Source organism: Haliotis rubra, unplaced genomic scaffold, assembly GCF_003918875.1.
Source record: "Haliotis rubra isolate DU_JTF1 unplaced genomic scaffold, ASM391887v1 Scf54, whole genome shotgun sequence".
Classification (NCBI taxonomy): domain Eukaryota; kingdom Metazoa; phylum Mollusca; class Gastropoda; order Lepetellida; family Haliotidae; genus Haliotis; species Haliotis rubra.
In genome coordinates, this window is record NW_025767235.1 from 3074338 (window position 1) to 3093196 (window position 18859).

At 40.4% G+C, this 18859-nt stretch overlaps 1 protein-coding gene across 1 annotated transcript in view; it reads left to right on the forward strand.

Annotated features, from left to right (window-relative positions):
• Window positions 1–16986, forward strand: part of LOC124253357 (spatacsin-like) — a 66362-nt gene extending 49376 nt beyond the window's left edge. Inside the window, 14 exon segments of the mRNA XM_046687107.1 lie at window positions 560–709; window positions 985–1101; window positions 3336–3468; window positions 4015–4163; window positions 4744–4881; window positions 5183–5252; window positions 6956–7126; window positions 8147–8289; window positions 8902–9009; window positions 9336–9504; window positions 11509–11585; window positions 12289–12438; window positions 13625–13776; window positions 15581–16986. Of these exon segments, the coding sequence (XP_046543063.1) occupies window positions 560–709; window positions 985–1101; window positions 3336–3468; window positions 4015–4163; window positions 4744–4881; window positions 5183–5252; window positions 6956–7126; window positions 8147–8289; window positions 8902–9009; window positions 9336–9504; window positions 11509–11585; window positions 12289–12438; window positions 13625–13776; window positions 15581–15767 (1914 nt within the window). The 3' untranslated portion in view covers window positions 15768–16986.
• Window positions 16987–18859: the final 1873 nt, after the last annotated feature.

Genomic DNA, 18859 nt, shown 5'->3' on the forward strand with positions numbered 1-18859 from the left:
GGGAGGTAGCCCGAACTTTTAGAAGTTTGTGTGTTGTTTGTTATAGGGGGAGAGTGAGGAGAGTAGCTTTTAGCAGTTGGTGTGTTGTTTGTTGTAGGGAGAGTGAGGAGAGTAACTTTTAGAAGTTGGGTGTTGTTGTTTGTTGTAGGGGAGAGTGAGGAGAGTGGGGAGAGTAGCTTTTAGCAGTTGGTGTGTTGTTTGTTGTAGGGGAGAGTGGGGAGAGTAGCTTTTAGAAGTTGGTGTGTTGTTTGTTGTAGGGGGAGAGTGAGGAGAGTAGCTTTTAGAAGTTGGTGTGTTGTTTGTTGTAGGGGGAGAGTGAGGAGAGTAGCTTTTAGAAGTTGGTGTGTTGTTTGTTGTAGGGGGAGAGTGAGGAGAGTAGCTTTTAGAAGTTGGTGTGTTGTTTGTTGTAGGGGAGAGTGAGGAGAGTAGCTTTTAGAAGTTGGTGTGTTGTTTGTTGTAGGAGAGTGAGGAGAGTAACTTTTAGAAGTTGGTGTGTTGTTTGTTGTAGGGGGAGAGTGAGGAGAGTAGCTTTTAGAAGTTGGTGTGTTGTTTGTTGTAGGGGGAGAGTGAGGAGAGTAGCGAGCCTGTGGAGGAGATCCTGTCTGTCACGGAGGCCACAGACAATGGGAAGTCATCAGCAGATAAGTCCGAGCTTCTCTGCCTGGGAAAGATGCCACCCAGTAGAAGACAGTCACATGTCTCACCTGAGGTATTGTAATGAAGCTTGGTGCAGCTTTACTTCATTCACCTAGAACACAATGTACATGTGACACTCTATACCATCAATGCCTCAGTTTTGTTTTCATATTTAAAAAATGCATTTTCATTTGCAGTATTCTTTGTTCTAAAATATAGTCAATACAGCGTAACGCAACAGTGTTCATTCACTCACTTGTTCTATGATGACTGATAGATCACTTCCTAGAATAACCTATATAATTGTCCAGTTGAGTAACATGGTTACCACTTCAATGATGGTTTCAGGAAACACAAGCTCTTAACTCACTGATCGGACAGTTACTTGATGAGGGCAAGATTCGTGAGAGTTGCCAGGTGACCAGCGTCTTTTATCACTACAGTCAGGATCTTGCCATCATCCTTGTAAGTAGCCATCCATTTAAGTAGCATCCATCATCCTTGTAAGTAGCCATCCATTTAAGTAGCATCCATCAGCCTTGTAAGTAGTCATCCATTTAAGTAGCATCCATCATCCTTGTAAGTAGCCATCCATTTAAGTAGCATCCATCATCCTTGTAAGTGGCCATTCATTTGAGTAACACCCATCATCCTTGTAAGTAGCCATCTATTCAAGTAGCATCCATCATCCTTGTAAGTGGCCATTCATTTGAGTAACACCCATCATCCTTGTAAGTGGCCATTCATTTGAGTAACACCCATCATACTTGTAAGTAGCCATCTATTCAAGTAGCATCCATCATCCTTGCCTTGTAAGTGGCCATTCATTTGAGTAACACCCATCATCCTTGTAAGTAGCCATCTATTTAAGTAGCATCCATCATCCTTGTAAGTAGCCATTCATTTGAGTAACACCCATCATCCTTGTAAGTAGCCATCTATTCAAGTAGCATCCATCATCCTTGTAAGTGGCCATTCATTTGAGTAACACCCATCATCCTTGTAAGTAGCCAGCTATTCTAGTAGCATCCATCATCCTTGTAAGTAGCCATTCATTTGAGTAACACCCATCATCCTTGTAAGTGGCCATTCATTTGAGTAACACCCATCATCCATGTAAGTAGCCATCTATTCAAGTAGCATCCATCATCCTTGTAAGTAGCCATTCATTTGAGTAACACCCATCATCCATGTAAGTAGCCATCTATTCAAGTAGCATCCATCATCCTTGTAAGTAGCCATTCATTTGAGTAACACCCATCATCCATGTAAGTAGCCATCTATTCAAGTAGCATCCATCATCCTTGTAAGTAGCCATCTATTCAAGTAGCATCCATCATCCTTGTAAGTAGCCATTCATTTGAGTAACACCCATCATCCTTGTAAGTAGCCATTCATTTGAGTAACACTCATCATCCTTGTAAGTGGCCATTCATTTGAGTAACACCCATCATCCTTGTAAGTAGCCATTAATTTGAGTAACACCCATCATCCTTGTAAGTAGCCATCTATTTAAGTAGCATCCATCATCCTTCCATCATCCTTGTAAGTAGCCATCTATTTAGTAGCATCCATCATCCTTGTAAGTAGCCATTCATTTGAGTAACACCCATCATCCTTGTAAGTGGCCATTCATTTGAGTAACACTCATAATCCTTGTAAGTGGCCATTCATTTGAGTAACACCCATCATCCTTGTAAGTAGCCATTCATTTGAGTAACACCCATCATCCATGTAAGTAGCCATCTATTCAAGTAGCATCCATCATCCTTGTAAGTAGCCATCTATTTAAGTAGCATCCATCATCCTTGTAAGTAGCCATTCATTTGAGTAACACCCATCATCCTTGTAAGTAGCCATTCATTTGAGTAACACTCATCATCCTTGTAAGTAGCCATTCATTTGAGTAACACCCATCATCCTTGTAAGTAGCCATTAATTTGAGTAACACCCATCATCCTTGTAAGTAGCCATCTATTTAAGTAGCATCCATCATCCTTGTAAGTAGCCATTCATTTGAGTAACACCCATCATCCTTGTAAGTGGCCATTCATTTGAGTAACACTCATAATCCTTGTAAGTGGCCATTCATTTGAGTAACACCCATCATCCTTGTAAGTAGCCATTCATTTGAGTAACACCCATCATCCTTGTAAGTAGCCATCTATTTAAGTAGCATCCATCATCCTTGTAAGTAGCCATTTATTTGAGTAACACCCATCATCCATGGAAGTAGCCATCTATTTAAGTAGCATCCATCATCCTTGTAAGTAGCCATTCATTTGAGTAACACCCATCATCCTTGTAAGTAGCCATCTATTCAAGTAGCATCCATCATCCTTGTAAGTGGCCATCTATTCAAGTAGCATCCATCATCCTTGTAAGTGGCCATTCATTTGAGTAACACCCATCATCCTTGTAAGTAGCCATCTATTCAAGTAGCATCCATCATCCTTGTAAGTGGCCATCTATTCAAGTAGCATCCATCATCCTTGTAAGTGGCCATTCATTTGAGTAACACCCATCATCCTTGTAAGTAGCCATCTATTTAAGTAGCATCCAGCATCATTGTAAGTAGCCATCTATTTAAGTAGCATCCATCATCCATGAAAATAACATCCCTCATCTCTGTTAACAGCATCTTGTATTTGAATTGTGTTGTTTTCAAATACAAAGTTGCTGATATTGGTGTGTTTCAGACATGTATACGGCTCAGTAATGACACTGTTACTCGAGAAACAATGGAACCTGAGATAAGGAGTCTTCTGACAATAGACAGAAGGTCAAGGTCAAGCCTTGGATCATTCTCTGGGTTTAGTCGCACATCAAGTTGTAAGTGCTGACGCCTTACGTTAAGAAATATTTGTACTTTCTGTGGCTATACAGCTGATAGTGGGAGGTGGATAGTTCAGTTGTACCTCTAGAGGGAGCTGGGATACTACTAGAGGAGCAGTAGCTGACTCTTGTACAATATGACTGGAAGAGTGATCAACTTTCTAAAAATATTTGACTTGTGAAGATCCGGGTTAGAATATTGATCTTCAGTAATCCATGCTTGTCGTAAAGAGGCGACTAACGGGATCGGGTGGTCAGGCTCGCTGACATGGTTTACACATGTCATCGGTTCCCAATTGCATAGATCGATGCTCATGCTGTTGATCACTGGATAGTCTGGCCCAGACTCGATTGTTTACAGACTGCCGCCATATAGCTGGAATATTGCAGAGTGCGGTGTAAAACTAACTCACTCACTCACTAAAAATATTTGGTATGTTTGTGTATTATGGTGGATCAATTGTCTTTGTACATTATAAGCATTATGCATTAATGTTTCTCTATAACCTGCAACTGATGTACTTATGGTGAATCTTACTTCAGCTGTCAGTCTGGCAACTGCCTCTACATCCTGGGACTTTCTGCCTGTTGAGAAGGAAGATGCCATTGTTGTCATGGAGAAGCTACTTGGGCACTGTAACCATGGGCAACAGTGCTGCCTGAGGATAATCACCGCATTTAAAGTTGCATGTGTATGTGTTGACCCATGACAGTGTTCTGTAGATAAATAGACTGTATCAAGCGAGTGTCATGTTGTGCAAGGTTTACATTTCTAATTCTTTCTGTAGCAATGTCATGTGTTCAAAAAGTTTGTGTGAGTGGTAATTTCCTTAGGCTACAAGACAGACTCAAGGGAGGTGTACATGGTCTTGGGTTTGAATATCTTGTTCTTCTGTAGGTAAATACACAGTATCAAGGTGCTTGTGAAGTTGGTGTGAGTGCTTACCATTTAATACCGTAGATAAGCCGACCCCATAGATAAGCCGACCCCCAAACTTGACCCTTAAAATCAGTGTCAAAATGGTATGTTTCGTACTTAAGCCGATCCCCCGCGATGGGGTTCTAATCGCAGCAAACACAGACCACAGACAACTGGTAGTTACCAATAATTATAAGTTTGGTCCACCTTATTCAAAGAATTCACAATCATATTGCGTCTACTCACGGATCGAAAATAAGTGTAGTTGACAGAAAATGGATAATATATTTTGCTTTGCTAAATATCATACTTATTGTAGTAAGATGTTTACAGGTGTTCGATGTTTTTTCCAGGTGCTTGATGTGGAATATGCACAAGTTGTTAATAAAGAGGAGTTTTCAGTCCTGGATGAGCTACTGCGGACATCGTATCCCCAGCGGTTTATCCTTGCCAGGGACTATCTGAGCACCAGTTGTTTGTCAGATGAGCAGGTTACTAACCAACTTTCTTACTGTATCATTGCTGTTACATAGGGTGGGTATGCAGTTGGCATAGATGTGAGGCTGGTGCAAATTGTTTTCAAAGTGAGACAGGTTTATGTTTGGATTTTTAAACCAGACTGATTTTTCATTATATTTTAAACAGAAGCATTCCAATTTTCTTGATACATATCTAGCAATATTCCTAAAATTATTGAAGCCAAAAGATTAGCGAAACTAATACAAATTTTTTGAGTTTTTGCTGAAGAGATGTGGAATAATGTTTGCTGTTACATTGCTTCTTGTGTCACAGGTCGCTAGCTTCCTGTCTGTATCCATCATCAAGGCTCTCAAGGTCAGCATGGGAGGACAGTCGGGTCAAGGTCAGTGAACAGATTAGTTACATTACTGAACACTTCATGTAAGGGACAGAGAGTCTGAACAAAGAAACCACAATCTGACAAGATAATAATGTCTCATTGTCCCCCGCCGCAACACGGAACGGGGGACTATGTCTTCAGCGGCGTCCGTCCGTCCGTCCGTCCTGATTCGCTATATCTCATGAACTGGTGTACCCAATGTCTTCAAATTTGGTGACAGCCTACATTGAGAGATTATGCAGACACCAGTCGATTTGGGTGACCATGACCTTATTTTCAAGGTCACCACGACACTTTGACCACTTTTCAAACTCTTGTTAACGCGATATCTCATGCACTGTTGTACCCAGTGTCTTCAAATTTGGTGACAGCCTACATTAGGGGATTACGCAGATACCAGTTTATTTAGGTGACCTTGACCTTATTTTCAAGGTCACCACAACACTTTGAACACTTTTCAAACTCTTCTTAACACGGCATCTCATTGACTGTTGTACCCAATGTCTTCAAATTTGGTGACAGCCTACACTAGGGGATTACGCAGACACCAGTTTATTTAGGTGACCTTGACCTTATTTTCAAGGTCACCACGACACTTTGAACACTTTTCAAACTCTTCTTAACACGGCATCTCATGGACTGTTGTACCCAATGTCTTCAAATTTGGTGACAGCCTACACTGGGGGATTACGCAGACACCAGTCATTTCAGGCATCTTGTATGTGACCCAAAAATAAAAAGTAGTAAATATAGATATTCCATTCTTTAGCGGCGGGGGACATTGCCATATCAGTGGCAAACACTTGTTTTTTATGTGAGCATATCACGATTTAGACTATTTTTTGTTTATCTCTTCTCCAAATCTTTCAAGTTTTCTAACTTTAGTTTGGTTGTATTAAGTGTTTTAAAGATAAGTTCTATATTGTTTTCAAATGGCTCAACAAAAAACGACAAGGAAACAGTATTTTTATGAAGGTACTGATGTGTACTACTCTCTGAAAGGTCTAATATGCCAATAACATGCGCTTAGCCATCTCTTCCCACAGAGGTTACTTGTCATATCTTCCTACGAACCTCTGTTCTAATACGGCCATATTTCCCGGTTCTCATAAAATCCCCTAGCGGCAAAAGATCGCAACACGAATTATCTCCCTTCTTTCTATCCAATCAGAACACGTGTTACATCGACTTAGATTCAACTTGACTAACACAAGCAAATGTGGGGCCACAAATATCCCCCATCTGCCGGGGACTTGTGTTGATATTACACACAAGACGTTTAATGGCTAGCGATGGAGACGCCACTGATCCGCCATAACATGACTGAGTTCTGTCTAGAAGAAACGTTTGCGCATCGCGCAGGGGAAGAGGTTTAGTTTTCTCGAAGCATACGGAAATTACCGAGGCCTTGCGAATGATCACTTTTGAAACAACGTCGCTGATTGCACAACTAAATCTGATTGCCTCCAATCACGAGTCTTGAACGCTCACACCATGAAAGGGCCGTATTAGAACAGAGGTTACGTAGGAAGATATGACAGGAGTAACCTCTGTGGGAAGAGAATGGCGCTTAGCAGATATGAAGGCCTTTTGCCCTCAAGACCTGATGTCACTCACTCATAAAGGTATGTTACATGGTGTATTATACTCCTGTGTGTATCAAGGCCAATATGACTCCCAAGACTCCATGTCCTGTATTCTTGTAGGTATGAGGGCATCCAGCCCTCGAGATATGATGTTCAACCCTATTGAGAAGATCTCCATGTTTGACCAGTTCATCAAGCTGTGTAAGGAGCCCTCCCGCCTTGGGGAGAACCTTCTGGAGGCCTCCCTGGCCGTGGGCGACTGCTCCGATGACCTGCACTCAAATGGCCAGAGTAAGACAAATATTCCTGTAACAAGAATACCCAGCTTGGCAGGGGGTTCTTGTCATGATGCTGAGATCACATTTACAGCTAGCCCCCAAAATCCAGCGCTTGCTGATAGTACAACAGATATGAGAGTAAAACAAAACTATTATCAGTTAACAGTGTAGGTACACTTCTGTAATGTACAACTTGATCCCCTTATAGCCACCAAGTTAGGTGAATCATTTGACTGCGATTTGTGATGGTAATTAACTGAGCCAATCCCATAAAATTCCAACATGGCCCAGTGTGCTTGTGACAAAATATATATGGCAAAGTTTGGTCACTTGCCCGCAGGTGTTCGGAATAAGAAATGAGTCTCCTATTTAGGAACTGCAATTCTACTAACGGCCGTGCTAGATATACATCATGCCAGGATTAGCTGGTTTTAGGGCTGGGACGGGTTCTTGGGGACTCGAATCCGGATCGGGTACAGCTGGAATTCAGTCCTATTTCTAGGAATCGAGTACCCGGAAAGGGAGAGAACTCTATAATGACAAGGGCAGATAATAACTTGTCTTTTTCATTATGACGGAACACACATTTACATCATTGGTAGTGTCCGATTAATGGAGGTTATTATTAATGACTGCAATTTATCTGCGCATGAGCAGTGAGTAATCAAGTTACAGTAACAGCAAGAACGAAAAGTTTATTTTAATGAGCAATGTAAGTAATGGTGTTACTGTTATATATTGGTTAAACCGACGTAAATTATATAGCTTGAGATCATTTTAATGTCTTATTGCCACCCTTCTATGTTTTCTGTAATAATCTCTGTCAAATCGTGATTGAATATTCAGAAAGTTGACAGAAGCGCTGTATTCCTTACATTTCCGGGTACTCGATTCCGATTCTGGTAAGTACATGCGGGTACTCGATTCCATTTTTTCCTACCCGTCCCAGCCCTAGCTGGTATGTTTTAGGACTGCTAACATGTACAATGCTGTATCATAGATTTGTCACTTGACCTCCGTGTCTTGCTTGTAGCCCTGGCGATACAGACCGAGCTTATGATCATGGCGCATGACTGTCACACTGCAGCCTGCAACATGGAAGGCATCTCACACGTGCTGCGAGCTGCACGCATCTGCACCGACAGTCTCACCCACGCGGAGGAGTTTTCCCTCATGGTAATATATAGCACAAACAACAATCCAGGGCCTCCTTTCACAAAGCATTAAGGTGATTGTAAGTCACTAAGGTAACCTTAGTGCAGTGTTAAAGAATGGGTGTTAAGGTTAACCTTAGTAAAGGTTGCTTCGTGGAAGGAGCCCCAGGTTTTCTACTGTGGGACCTGTCTTTCACAATACCAGGACACTGAAAAGTAATATTTCTTTAAATGCTAACTACAGTTACGTTTTCTTTACCTTCTGCTACATACCGTCTGCTCTAATCTCACTAATCCAGACGGGACTGATTAGGACTGAACTTCAACATCCACTGAAGTCTGGTTCAGATTCTGAAGTATATCATTCCGCTGTAATTTGAAATCGATGTCTCTATGCTGTTGGTTAGTTGTATGGGGCTTTGATTATAGAGCTAATGAGGCTGACACGGCTCTTGTGTGTGGATGGTTAATTATTTTGTTGAATCACTCGCCTCTGGCCATAAATTCCTGTTTTTCACAACTACAACATATGTCAGCAGTGAAAAGCATGTCCTTCTATAAAATTTAGGAGATAAAGGTTCATACAGCTTTTGCCTGATCAAGTGTGATAAATGTCACTGTTTAAATGCAACAGATTCGGCTGCTGACTGGTGTGGGCCGGTTCAATGAGATGACGTATATCTTCGATGCCTTGAAACTCCACCACAAGTTCGAACTGCTGCTGGGGAAGGGGATGGAGAGGGTATGTAGACACTACTGGCTGTCTGACCCCGGCGGATTCTGTATTTGTTGGTTTAACTGATTTAGCTAACAATGATGTCTGTGTCCTGACAAGGATGTGATGTCAAACTCACTCACTCACCCACCCACCCACTCACTCACTCACTCAAATCTACTGAAAATAAAGCCAAGACACAAGTTAAGGCTAGTAGACATATATTTGTCATAGATTGTTAATTGACATATAACTTTAGTGTCAGAGAGCATAACTGAGTGATCATGCTGTCTTGGTGTCTATTGTGTGTGAAGACATTATCTAGACATTTATGAAAGTGTTCCTGTTGCCAGGGTGACAACTTGAAGACAGCGGTCCTGGACTACCTGAAACGCTTCCACCCTGAGGACAAGGACAGCTACACGATGGTGGCTCACAAGTTTATGATGCATCGGGAGATTGCACACATGCTGGAGGAGTATGGCTGCCGGAACCTGAAGGCCCTCAAGAACAAACCGTTAGGTAAGTGAGTGAGTGAGTTTAGTTTTACACCGCACTCAGCAATATTCCAGCTATATGGCGGCGGTCTGTAAACCAGACAATCTAGTGCTCAACAGCTTGAGCATCGATCTGCGCAATTGGGAACTGATGACATGTGTCAACCAAGTCAGCGAGCCTGACCACCCGATCCCGTTAGTCGCCTCTTACGACAAGCATGGGTTACCGAAGGTTCATTCTAACCCGCACCTTCACGGGTCCAAACCGTTAGGTAAGGAGAGTAGGGGACACAGGTGATAATGTCTGTGTCAGAGTTACCTATCACTGTAATTGATCAAAGTCGCTTTTTTCACTGAAACATTCGGAAATTTGAAATCCTGTTGCTTAAACATTCAATCATGTCATAAAAAAGTAATGGCCACACAGCACTTTAAAAAAGTGCAAAGTGTCATCCAGGGACCCATTCTGCCAATGATCTTCACGCTAAGGTGACCATATCTCCTATACTATAACAAATGCTGAAGATCATCATAGTGCTAAGATTGCTTGGTGGGACATGGTCCTGGTCAATTATAACCTTAACTAAACCTACTGCTGGCCAAGGGAAATAACTCAGTCAGGAGTTGTCTGTACCTGCCTGTGTTAAAGACTACCAGGAATTGTCTGTCCTTAGAGAATTAGTGTTCTGAGCCATCACAAGATGTCAGAGAGTCTCTGGGGCCTGGCATGGATACATGCAGTCGTTACTATTTCTGACATAATGCAGAGCTCCAGATAAGATTTAGCTCATGTGGGTACTGTACCCACTGTATTTGTTTGGAGTGGGTATTATGAATGTTGAGTGGGTATTTCTTTTTCTGTTACCCACTGCTTTCAAATATGTGAGTATTTCAGTCATTTTACTCACCTAAGTATATGTCATTAAGTAAGTTTACTAAGCAGATGTCCTACCGTATATTACCGTCTATAAGCCGAATTTTGAGGACCAAAAAGAGCAGTCTGTCAAACTTTTTTCCAGGGGTAAGAAAACAACATCATATCAAATCGCGTGAACAAACAACAGAAGACGACTTTGTCAGTAGAGACATCAAATTTGCAATTAAACATCACTAGACAAGATTATTTACCTTTTAAGTTCTAAGTTGTTTTTGCTGGGCATTGTATTATTTGCAGGGATTAAGATTACCGTGTGTATCTTAGCTGGAAATAGCAATCAGCTGTGCACATGTTTCCCGGCGATCAAGTTCAAATATGCACAATAATATAACGGGACGAATTCTGACGCAGTCGTCAGTAAACTATAATACAGAGTACTATTATTTAACCCAAAGAAATATAACATAGCATTGTGTAATTTTAGTTACAGGTTTTATGTAAAATATATATAATCAACACTAAGGTTATACGGACCCTCATGAACGTGGTAAGCAGAAGTTATACGCACATGGAATGGGGTAAAATACGGAAGCCATTTAAATTCACACATTTTTACCGATGTTACTGTATACTAGCAGTCAATGGAAAACGAGGCGGTAATCAAAACCAACTTAAATATAATGGTAATGATTTCATAAAAAATCACTCATACTATACTGACAGTACAACACTTGTCCTATACTAACAGTACAACTTGATAGCAATCGATGTCTTTTTCATTACGCAAGCGATTTTTATAAATATATTCCGTACGCATTTGTTTTAAACTTTCTGCGTATCTAACATTTTAAATGCGTAATTGGTACGCAACAATTATTTTTCAATGTGTAATTCTATGTGTATTTTACCCGGATACGCAGCTTATCTGGGCCTCTGATAATGAACAATGGATGATGTTGTCTTAACGTTTTTGCAGCAATGCATATTACTAGAAACCTTGCAGCAAACAGTGGAACAATCAGCTTGAAGCATTTCATGCTATGATAGACGTGAAGAATGTTCAAAAAAGCTTGGTCTTTAATGATTTGGAAAAAGTTTAATGTCTATTTGACATTTGTTGGCAACTATTCTTTTTCCTTTTACATCTGACAGAAAACAATCGAGATGTTCAGGACAACCTTAAGAGAAGTGCCCAGTACTTCTCTGATGCTGCCGAGAGCTATGTAAAGGTACTTGATACTTTCTGTAGTATTCTGGCTAGCTATTCTCGAAACGTTCGTAGCCCTATGAACTTCTTAAGCCCATTAGTAACACATTGGCTAGGATCAAAGTTAAGAATTCTTAGGGCTACAAATGTTTCGAGAATTAGAGCGATGGAGACTGGAGACAGCTGTTGCAATATTACTCATTCCATACACCACTACATCAATAGTCTCAAGGGGATCTTAGCATTGCAGATTCCCCAGCTTTATTTCAAACAGTATCATGCCCAACCAAAGATGTTCACAAAACTGTCATCTATTTGCGGGGTTCAAAGCTTGGACTTTTAAAGATAACAAATAAGCAAAGTTTAACCGTCATAGTGACAATATAGGATGCTGCTTTACACATACAAATGATCTAAACTGTGTAAAGTATATGTAATGTAAGTGTTCTGTGTAATGTCCATGAAGCTAACTGTTGGCGATCAATAGCCCATTTTTATATTGTATTGTCCAAATATAATTTTCTACTTTTACAGATATATGCTGGCTAGTTTTACCTCATCTGTGATAATCTAGTAATTTTACTGTCCTTCGTTGACAGGGTTTTATATGTTATATGTATGTATTATGAATTTCGAACTAGTCACGATATGGCTGAAATATTGCCGATGTGACTTTAAATCTTAACTCACTCACTCATGAAGCTAACATTTGCTATTGCTTGCAGGACAGCTGTCTGCGTCATGCACATCAGTGTCTGCGGCAAGCGCGTCTGCTGGAGCTGCAACTTCAGCACCTTTCTTCAGGTGTCCAAGTAGTCAACCTCTCCCCAGAGGGCGTAACAGCTCTCATCTCACAACACCCCAAGTTTGTTGAGGTTTGATCAATGATTTGTCCAGTATGTCTGTAGCTGCTATGTAAATGAACATCAATTTTATATTTCCTAACATTGTTATCATGCATATTTGTTTCTAGTGAGTATCAGTCTTTGTGTGTATACATAGAGAATACCACACGAGGTCTCATTACATAGGAATAACACGAAATGAGTGTCCTTCCTATGGTATCTGACTGAGCAAAAGCGAGGTCAGAAACCATAGGAAGGTCACAAGTTTCGTATAATTTGTATGTTATGAGACCGAGTGTGGTATTTTATTCATTACCCACATCTTACATGCATTAAATTGACAAAATAGCGTATTTTTTTTATTGTTATGGTTTCAAACTGAAACCGGTTTCATAAAGAGGTTGCGGAAGAATTTTGTTCTGTAGTACACATTTGCATGACGTCACACTGTATTGACGCCACTACTTGACGCATTCTCGTCTGCTCCCCTTGGTAACCGACGCCACGATGCATGTCAGTTGTCATCACTCATTACAGACTCCTACAGTAAACTATTCCGCAGCACCCCGTTTCTTGGTTTGCAGTTGCTTCATTCGGCTAACATCATTGGTGGAAAAATTACGTTTATGTTTTTCGACGGATGTAATGTCTCACAATTAAACAGCGATACGGCAACGTTCGCAATGTTTACATTTCCACAATGCATATAAGTTGTAGAATGAATGAATTCACGTGTTTGTTATGAATGAACAAGTAGTTCCGTCACAATGGGACCAAATTGAGAGGTCATCGGTTATCCAATCAAATCATTAGAATCTCAGGTCAAGTCGTTACAGCACAGGTCAGCGCGATCACGACACTCGTGTAACATACGAGATTAGTATGTAACTACCCATACATTGACCACGTGGGTAATAAATATAGATATGCTCATGGAAACGAATAAGAGACACATGAAAGTACAAGTGTTCCTTTATTCCTTTCCGGGTTTCTTCACAAGGTATATATTGCACTGTGGGTGAAATTCTGGAAACAATTAAAGGAACACTTGTACTTTCATGTGTTCCCTTATTCGTTTCCATGCGTGTATGTATAGTGTTTGAGATGAGGTTCACTGACCTCATAGCCTCCCTTGGCAGGTATGGTGTGGTGGGAATATCACCAGATGCTTTATTAAACCAAACTCACCCATTCATATCCAAACTTGTAATTACAGTCTCTGATTGTCAGCGAGGCTTATGGGAAACGTGCCAACTGGTCTGAGGCCATCTATTACAACGTGATCCTGAATGGCGACTTCCGCTACCTCCAGGATCTGCGGTCACACATACGCCTCAAAGCTGCCATGATCCAGGAGGCCATCGGCAGGTACACCACAGAACACCTTTCATTCACTGATACCGTAGTCACAATACTTGGATCGAGTTGCAACATGTGATCCCATGATAAGACTTAATAGATATGATCTTTTGAGCAGGTCTCAGAGAAGTTATTGATTTTTTTATGACCTCTGTTTAAGGTGAAGGTCACTAGAGGTCAAATTTCACAAATGTTTGGATTACTTCATAAAAGACAAAGCATTTTCAAACTCTTCTGATAATCTCAAAATAACTATCATGATGCATGTCATATGCCCTGGATTCAACCAATGCTAGGGAAATCTTTATGGATGCCAACTTCTGTAACATGAGGAACAGGGCATTGTGGAGTGTATTTTTACTCCCTCATCAGCTGATGAAAAGTGTCAATGGAGAAAGAATATATACTATATGGTTGTTCCCTCATGTTGTGATTTCAGAGTTTCATTAAAGAGATGATTTAACTAAGACATTTGGTAGTAAAACAATCAAGGTTAAAAATAAGTCTGTTCTTGTATGCAATTTGATGACTGACTCAAAGGCATCAACATTTAGGTGACTTATTTGTACAGAATAGGTAATGTGTCCTTCAGATTAGGTACTATCTACTACAACTTAGGTAATGTATACTACAGAATAGGTAATGTGTCCTTCAGATTAGGTACTATCTACTACAACTTAGGTACTATCTACTACAGAATAGGTAATGTGTCCTTCAGATTAGGTACTATCTACTACAACTTAGGTAATGTATACTACAGAATAGGTAATGTGTCCTTCAGATTAGGTACTATCTACTACAACTTAGGTAATGTGTCCTTCAGATTAGGTACTATCTACTACAACTTAGGCACTATCTACTACAGAATAGGTAATGTGTCCTTCAGATTAGGTACTATCTACTACAACTTAGGTAATATCTACTACAGAATAGGTAATGTGTCCTTCAGATTAGGTACTATCTACTACAACTTAGGTAATGTGTCCTTCAGATTAGGTACTATCTACTACAACTTAGGTAATGTATACTACAGAATAGGTGATGTGTCCTTCAGATTAGGTACTATCTACTACAACTTAGGTACTATCTACTACAGAATAGGTAATGTGTCCTTCAGATTAGGTACTATCTACTACAACTTAGGTACTATCTACTACAGAATAGGTAATGTGTCCTTCAGATTAGGTAATGTATACTACAGAATAGGTAATGTGTCCTTCAGATTAGGTACTATCTACTACAACTTAGGTAATGTGTCCTTCAGATTAGGTACTATCTACTACAACTTAGGTAATGTGTCCTTCAGATTAGGTACTATCTGCTACAACTTAGGTAATGTATACTACAGAATAGGTAATGTGTCCTTCAGATTAGGTACTATCTACTACAACTTAGGTAATGTAATGGTAATGTCCTTCAGATTAGGTACCTATCTACTACAACTTAGGTAATAGGTAATGTCCTTCAGATTAGGTACTATCTACTACAACAACAGAATAGGTAATGTGTCCTTCAGATTAGGTACTATCTACTACAACTTAGGTAATGTGTCCTTCAGATTAGGTACTATCTACTACAACTTAGGTAATGTGTCCTTCAGATTAGGTACTATCTACTACAACTTAAGTAATGTGTCCTTCAGATTAGGTACTATCTACTACAACTTAGGTAATGTATACTACAGATTATGTAATGTCAACTCTAGATTATTTTAGCTTAAACTGTATACAAGTCTGTAACACTGAGCGTAACAGCTAGCAAGCAGTAAGATCTGTGATTAGACCTCCAGGTAAGATGACCTGTGTGTTTTCAGGTTCCAGCAGTCAGTGACCAGTGCCCCTCAACAACACCTGAACAACATCAAGAAGCTGCTGCCTTTCTGCAAGGATGTACGCATGCAGTACAACATAGCCAAGGATCTGCAGTTGAATGATGTTGTTACCTCCATGTTGAAGAATGACACATGGAGTTATCTGACGGATGTTGTGGCCATGTCCTAGAGCTGTGTGTTGCCTCTGTCTCATTGTCTTGCCAGTACTGTGCAGTGAGTGGTGCAAGCTTTACAGGTGATAATGTTGCTTATTTTCAGAGAAAATGTCAAAGCAAAATGAAGTGGAGCAGACAGAAATGTGTGACATTCACTGGTCCTTTGTCCAGTTGTTTAACAGTATTATCATGTTGCCATTGTACTGACAGGTGAAATAGGTACCGGTACAGATTTCATTGGGATGTTTGTCATAAAAATAATAATGTGTGTATGTCAGTTGTGTGAGACTGAAAACCCAAGGTGCATGCTCAAATCACTAACTTTATAACTACAGTCAGTTAATAAGTGTGCATCGATTTTCATTCTGATGTTTTCCTGGGAAGTACACAACCCAAGGTGTTTTGTCAAGCACTAGAAGGTTAGCTGTACATATGTACACATGTGGTATGGAAGATATATACAATCTGTGAAGATTTGACATGTAATGTATATACCATATGTACAGATGTGGTATGGAAGATATATACAATCTGTGAAGATTTGACATGTAATGTATATACCATGTGTACAGATGTGATATGGAAGTTATATACCATATGTACAGATGCGATAAATAATATATAGATCATGTTTACAAATATTATGTGTTTTCTATGTATTATAACTATTATTAAACTAGTCCACTAACTTGGTCCCAATCTTATTCTTTTCATGTGCAATAGGCCTATGTCATATTATTGATAAAATCTTCAGTCTGATGATGTTTGCATTGTGTTACCTCAGCTCCAAGCTTATCTGGACTTTTACTCACTATTAATGTTATGCTCAAGTTCAAGTGAGTGAAGCATCATGGTGATTCATTGTATGTAAACGAAAACTGGAACTGATTTGTAAATATACCATGATTAATCAACCTTGTCTTTCATTCATATGTAGAAACTAGAATAATATCCATGCACATTTGTTTTCATTGCATGTAATTACTGAGTGATGGTTACCTGGACATACAGAAATATATATGTAGGTAAGCTATGATGTTGCTTGTTAACACCAGGATGTATAACTTTGCATGCACACAGGACATTGCAGTAAGCCTGTATCAGTTGCTTGTGTACCAATGCACCCCATATTGTGTAAATAGTGCTATGATCTTCATTTGCATTCCATGTTTTCTCAATCACTGTATGATGACTAACACATATTTTGTAATAAACTATTTATTTTTTTAAATGTATAAGTCTTTTGTTTTGACTGTTCAATGAAATAGTGATACATTTGAGTGGGTTGGAGCAGAGACCATATATGGTCTCTGGTTGGAGTAGATCGATTGATCGGTAGAGAGAGAGAAAGAGAGAGCATGCACATCTTATCCAGGTACCAACTTCTTACCAAGATACCCACATAGCAACATCTCATCCAGGTACCAACATCTTACCAAGATCCCACATAGCAACATCTCATCCAGGTACCAACATCTTACCAAGATCCCACATAGCAACATCTCATCCAGGTACCAACATCTTACCAAGATCCCACATAGCAACATCATCTTACCAGGATGCCCACATAGCAACATCTCATCCAGGTACCAACATCGTACCAAGATACCAACATAGCAACATCTCATCCAGGTACCAACATCTTACCAAGGTACCCACATAGCAACATATCCAGGTACCAACATCTTACCAAATTACCCACATAGCAACATAACCAGGTACCAACATCTTACCAAGATACCCACATAACGACATCTCATCCAGATACCAACATCTTACCAGGATACCCACATAGCAATTTATCCTCCAGGTACCAACATCTTACCAAGATACCCACATAGCAACGTCTCATCCAGGTACCAACATCTTACCAAGGTACCCACATAGCAACAACTCATCCAGGTACCAACATCTTACCAAGATACCCACATAGAAACATCTCATCCAGGTACCAAAGTCTTACCAAGATACCCACATAGCAATATATCCTCCAGGTACCAACATCTTACCAAGATACCCACATAACAACATCTCATCCAGGTACCAACATCTTACCAAGGTACCCACATAGCAACATCTCATCCAGGTACCAACATCTTACCAAGATACCAACATAGCAACATCTCATCTAGGTACCAATGTCTTACCAAGATACCCACATAGCAACATATCCTCCAGGTACCAACATCTTATCAAGATACCCACATAGCAACATTTCCTCCAAGTACCAACGTCTTACCAAGATACCCACATTGCAACATCTCATCCAGGTACTGCTTACCAAGATACCAACATATCCTGCAGGTACCAACGCCTTACCAAGTTACCCACATGGCAACATCTCATCCAGGTACCAACATCTTACCAAGAGATACCCACATCAGGCAGCAACATCTCATCCAGGTACCAACGTCTTTACCAAGATACCCACACAGCAACATTTCACTCCAAGTACCAACGCCTTACCAAGATACCCACATGGCAACATCTCATCCAGGTACCAACGTTTCTTGCCACCAAGATACCCACATGGCAACAACATAGCATCCAGGTGCCAACATGGCAACATCTGTTTGAACCAATTAAACATAGCAACAATGTAGCATCCAGGTACCAACATGGCAATAACGTAGCATCCAGGTCCCAACATGGCAACAATGTAGCATCCAGGTCCCAACATGGCAACAATGTAGCATCCAGGTCCCAACATGGCAACAATGTAGCATCCAGGTGCCAACATGGGAACATCTCATCCAGGTATCAACATGGCAATAACGTAGCATCCAGGTCCCAACATGGCAACAATGTAGCATCCAGGTGCCAACATGGCAACATCTCATCCAGGTGCCAACATGGCAACATCTCATTCAGGTACCAACATGGCAACAACGTAGCATCCAGATGCCAACATTGCAACATCTCATCCAGGTACCAGCACAGCAACATCTCATCCAGGTACTAACATGGCAACATCTCATCCAGGTATCAACATGGCAACAACGAAGCATCCAGGTATCAACATGGCAACAACGTAGCATCCAGGTACCAACATGGCTGGCAAAGCGTGGCATCCAGGTACCAACACAGCAACATCTCATCCAGGCTG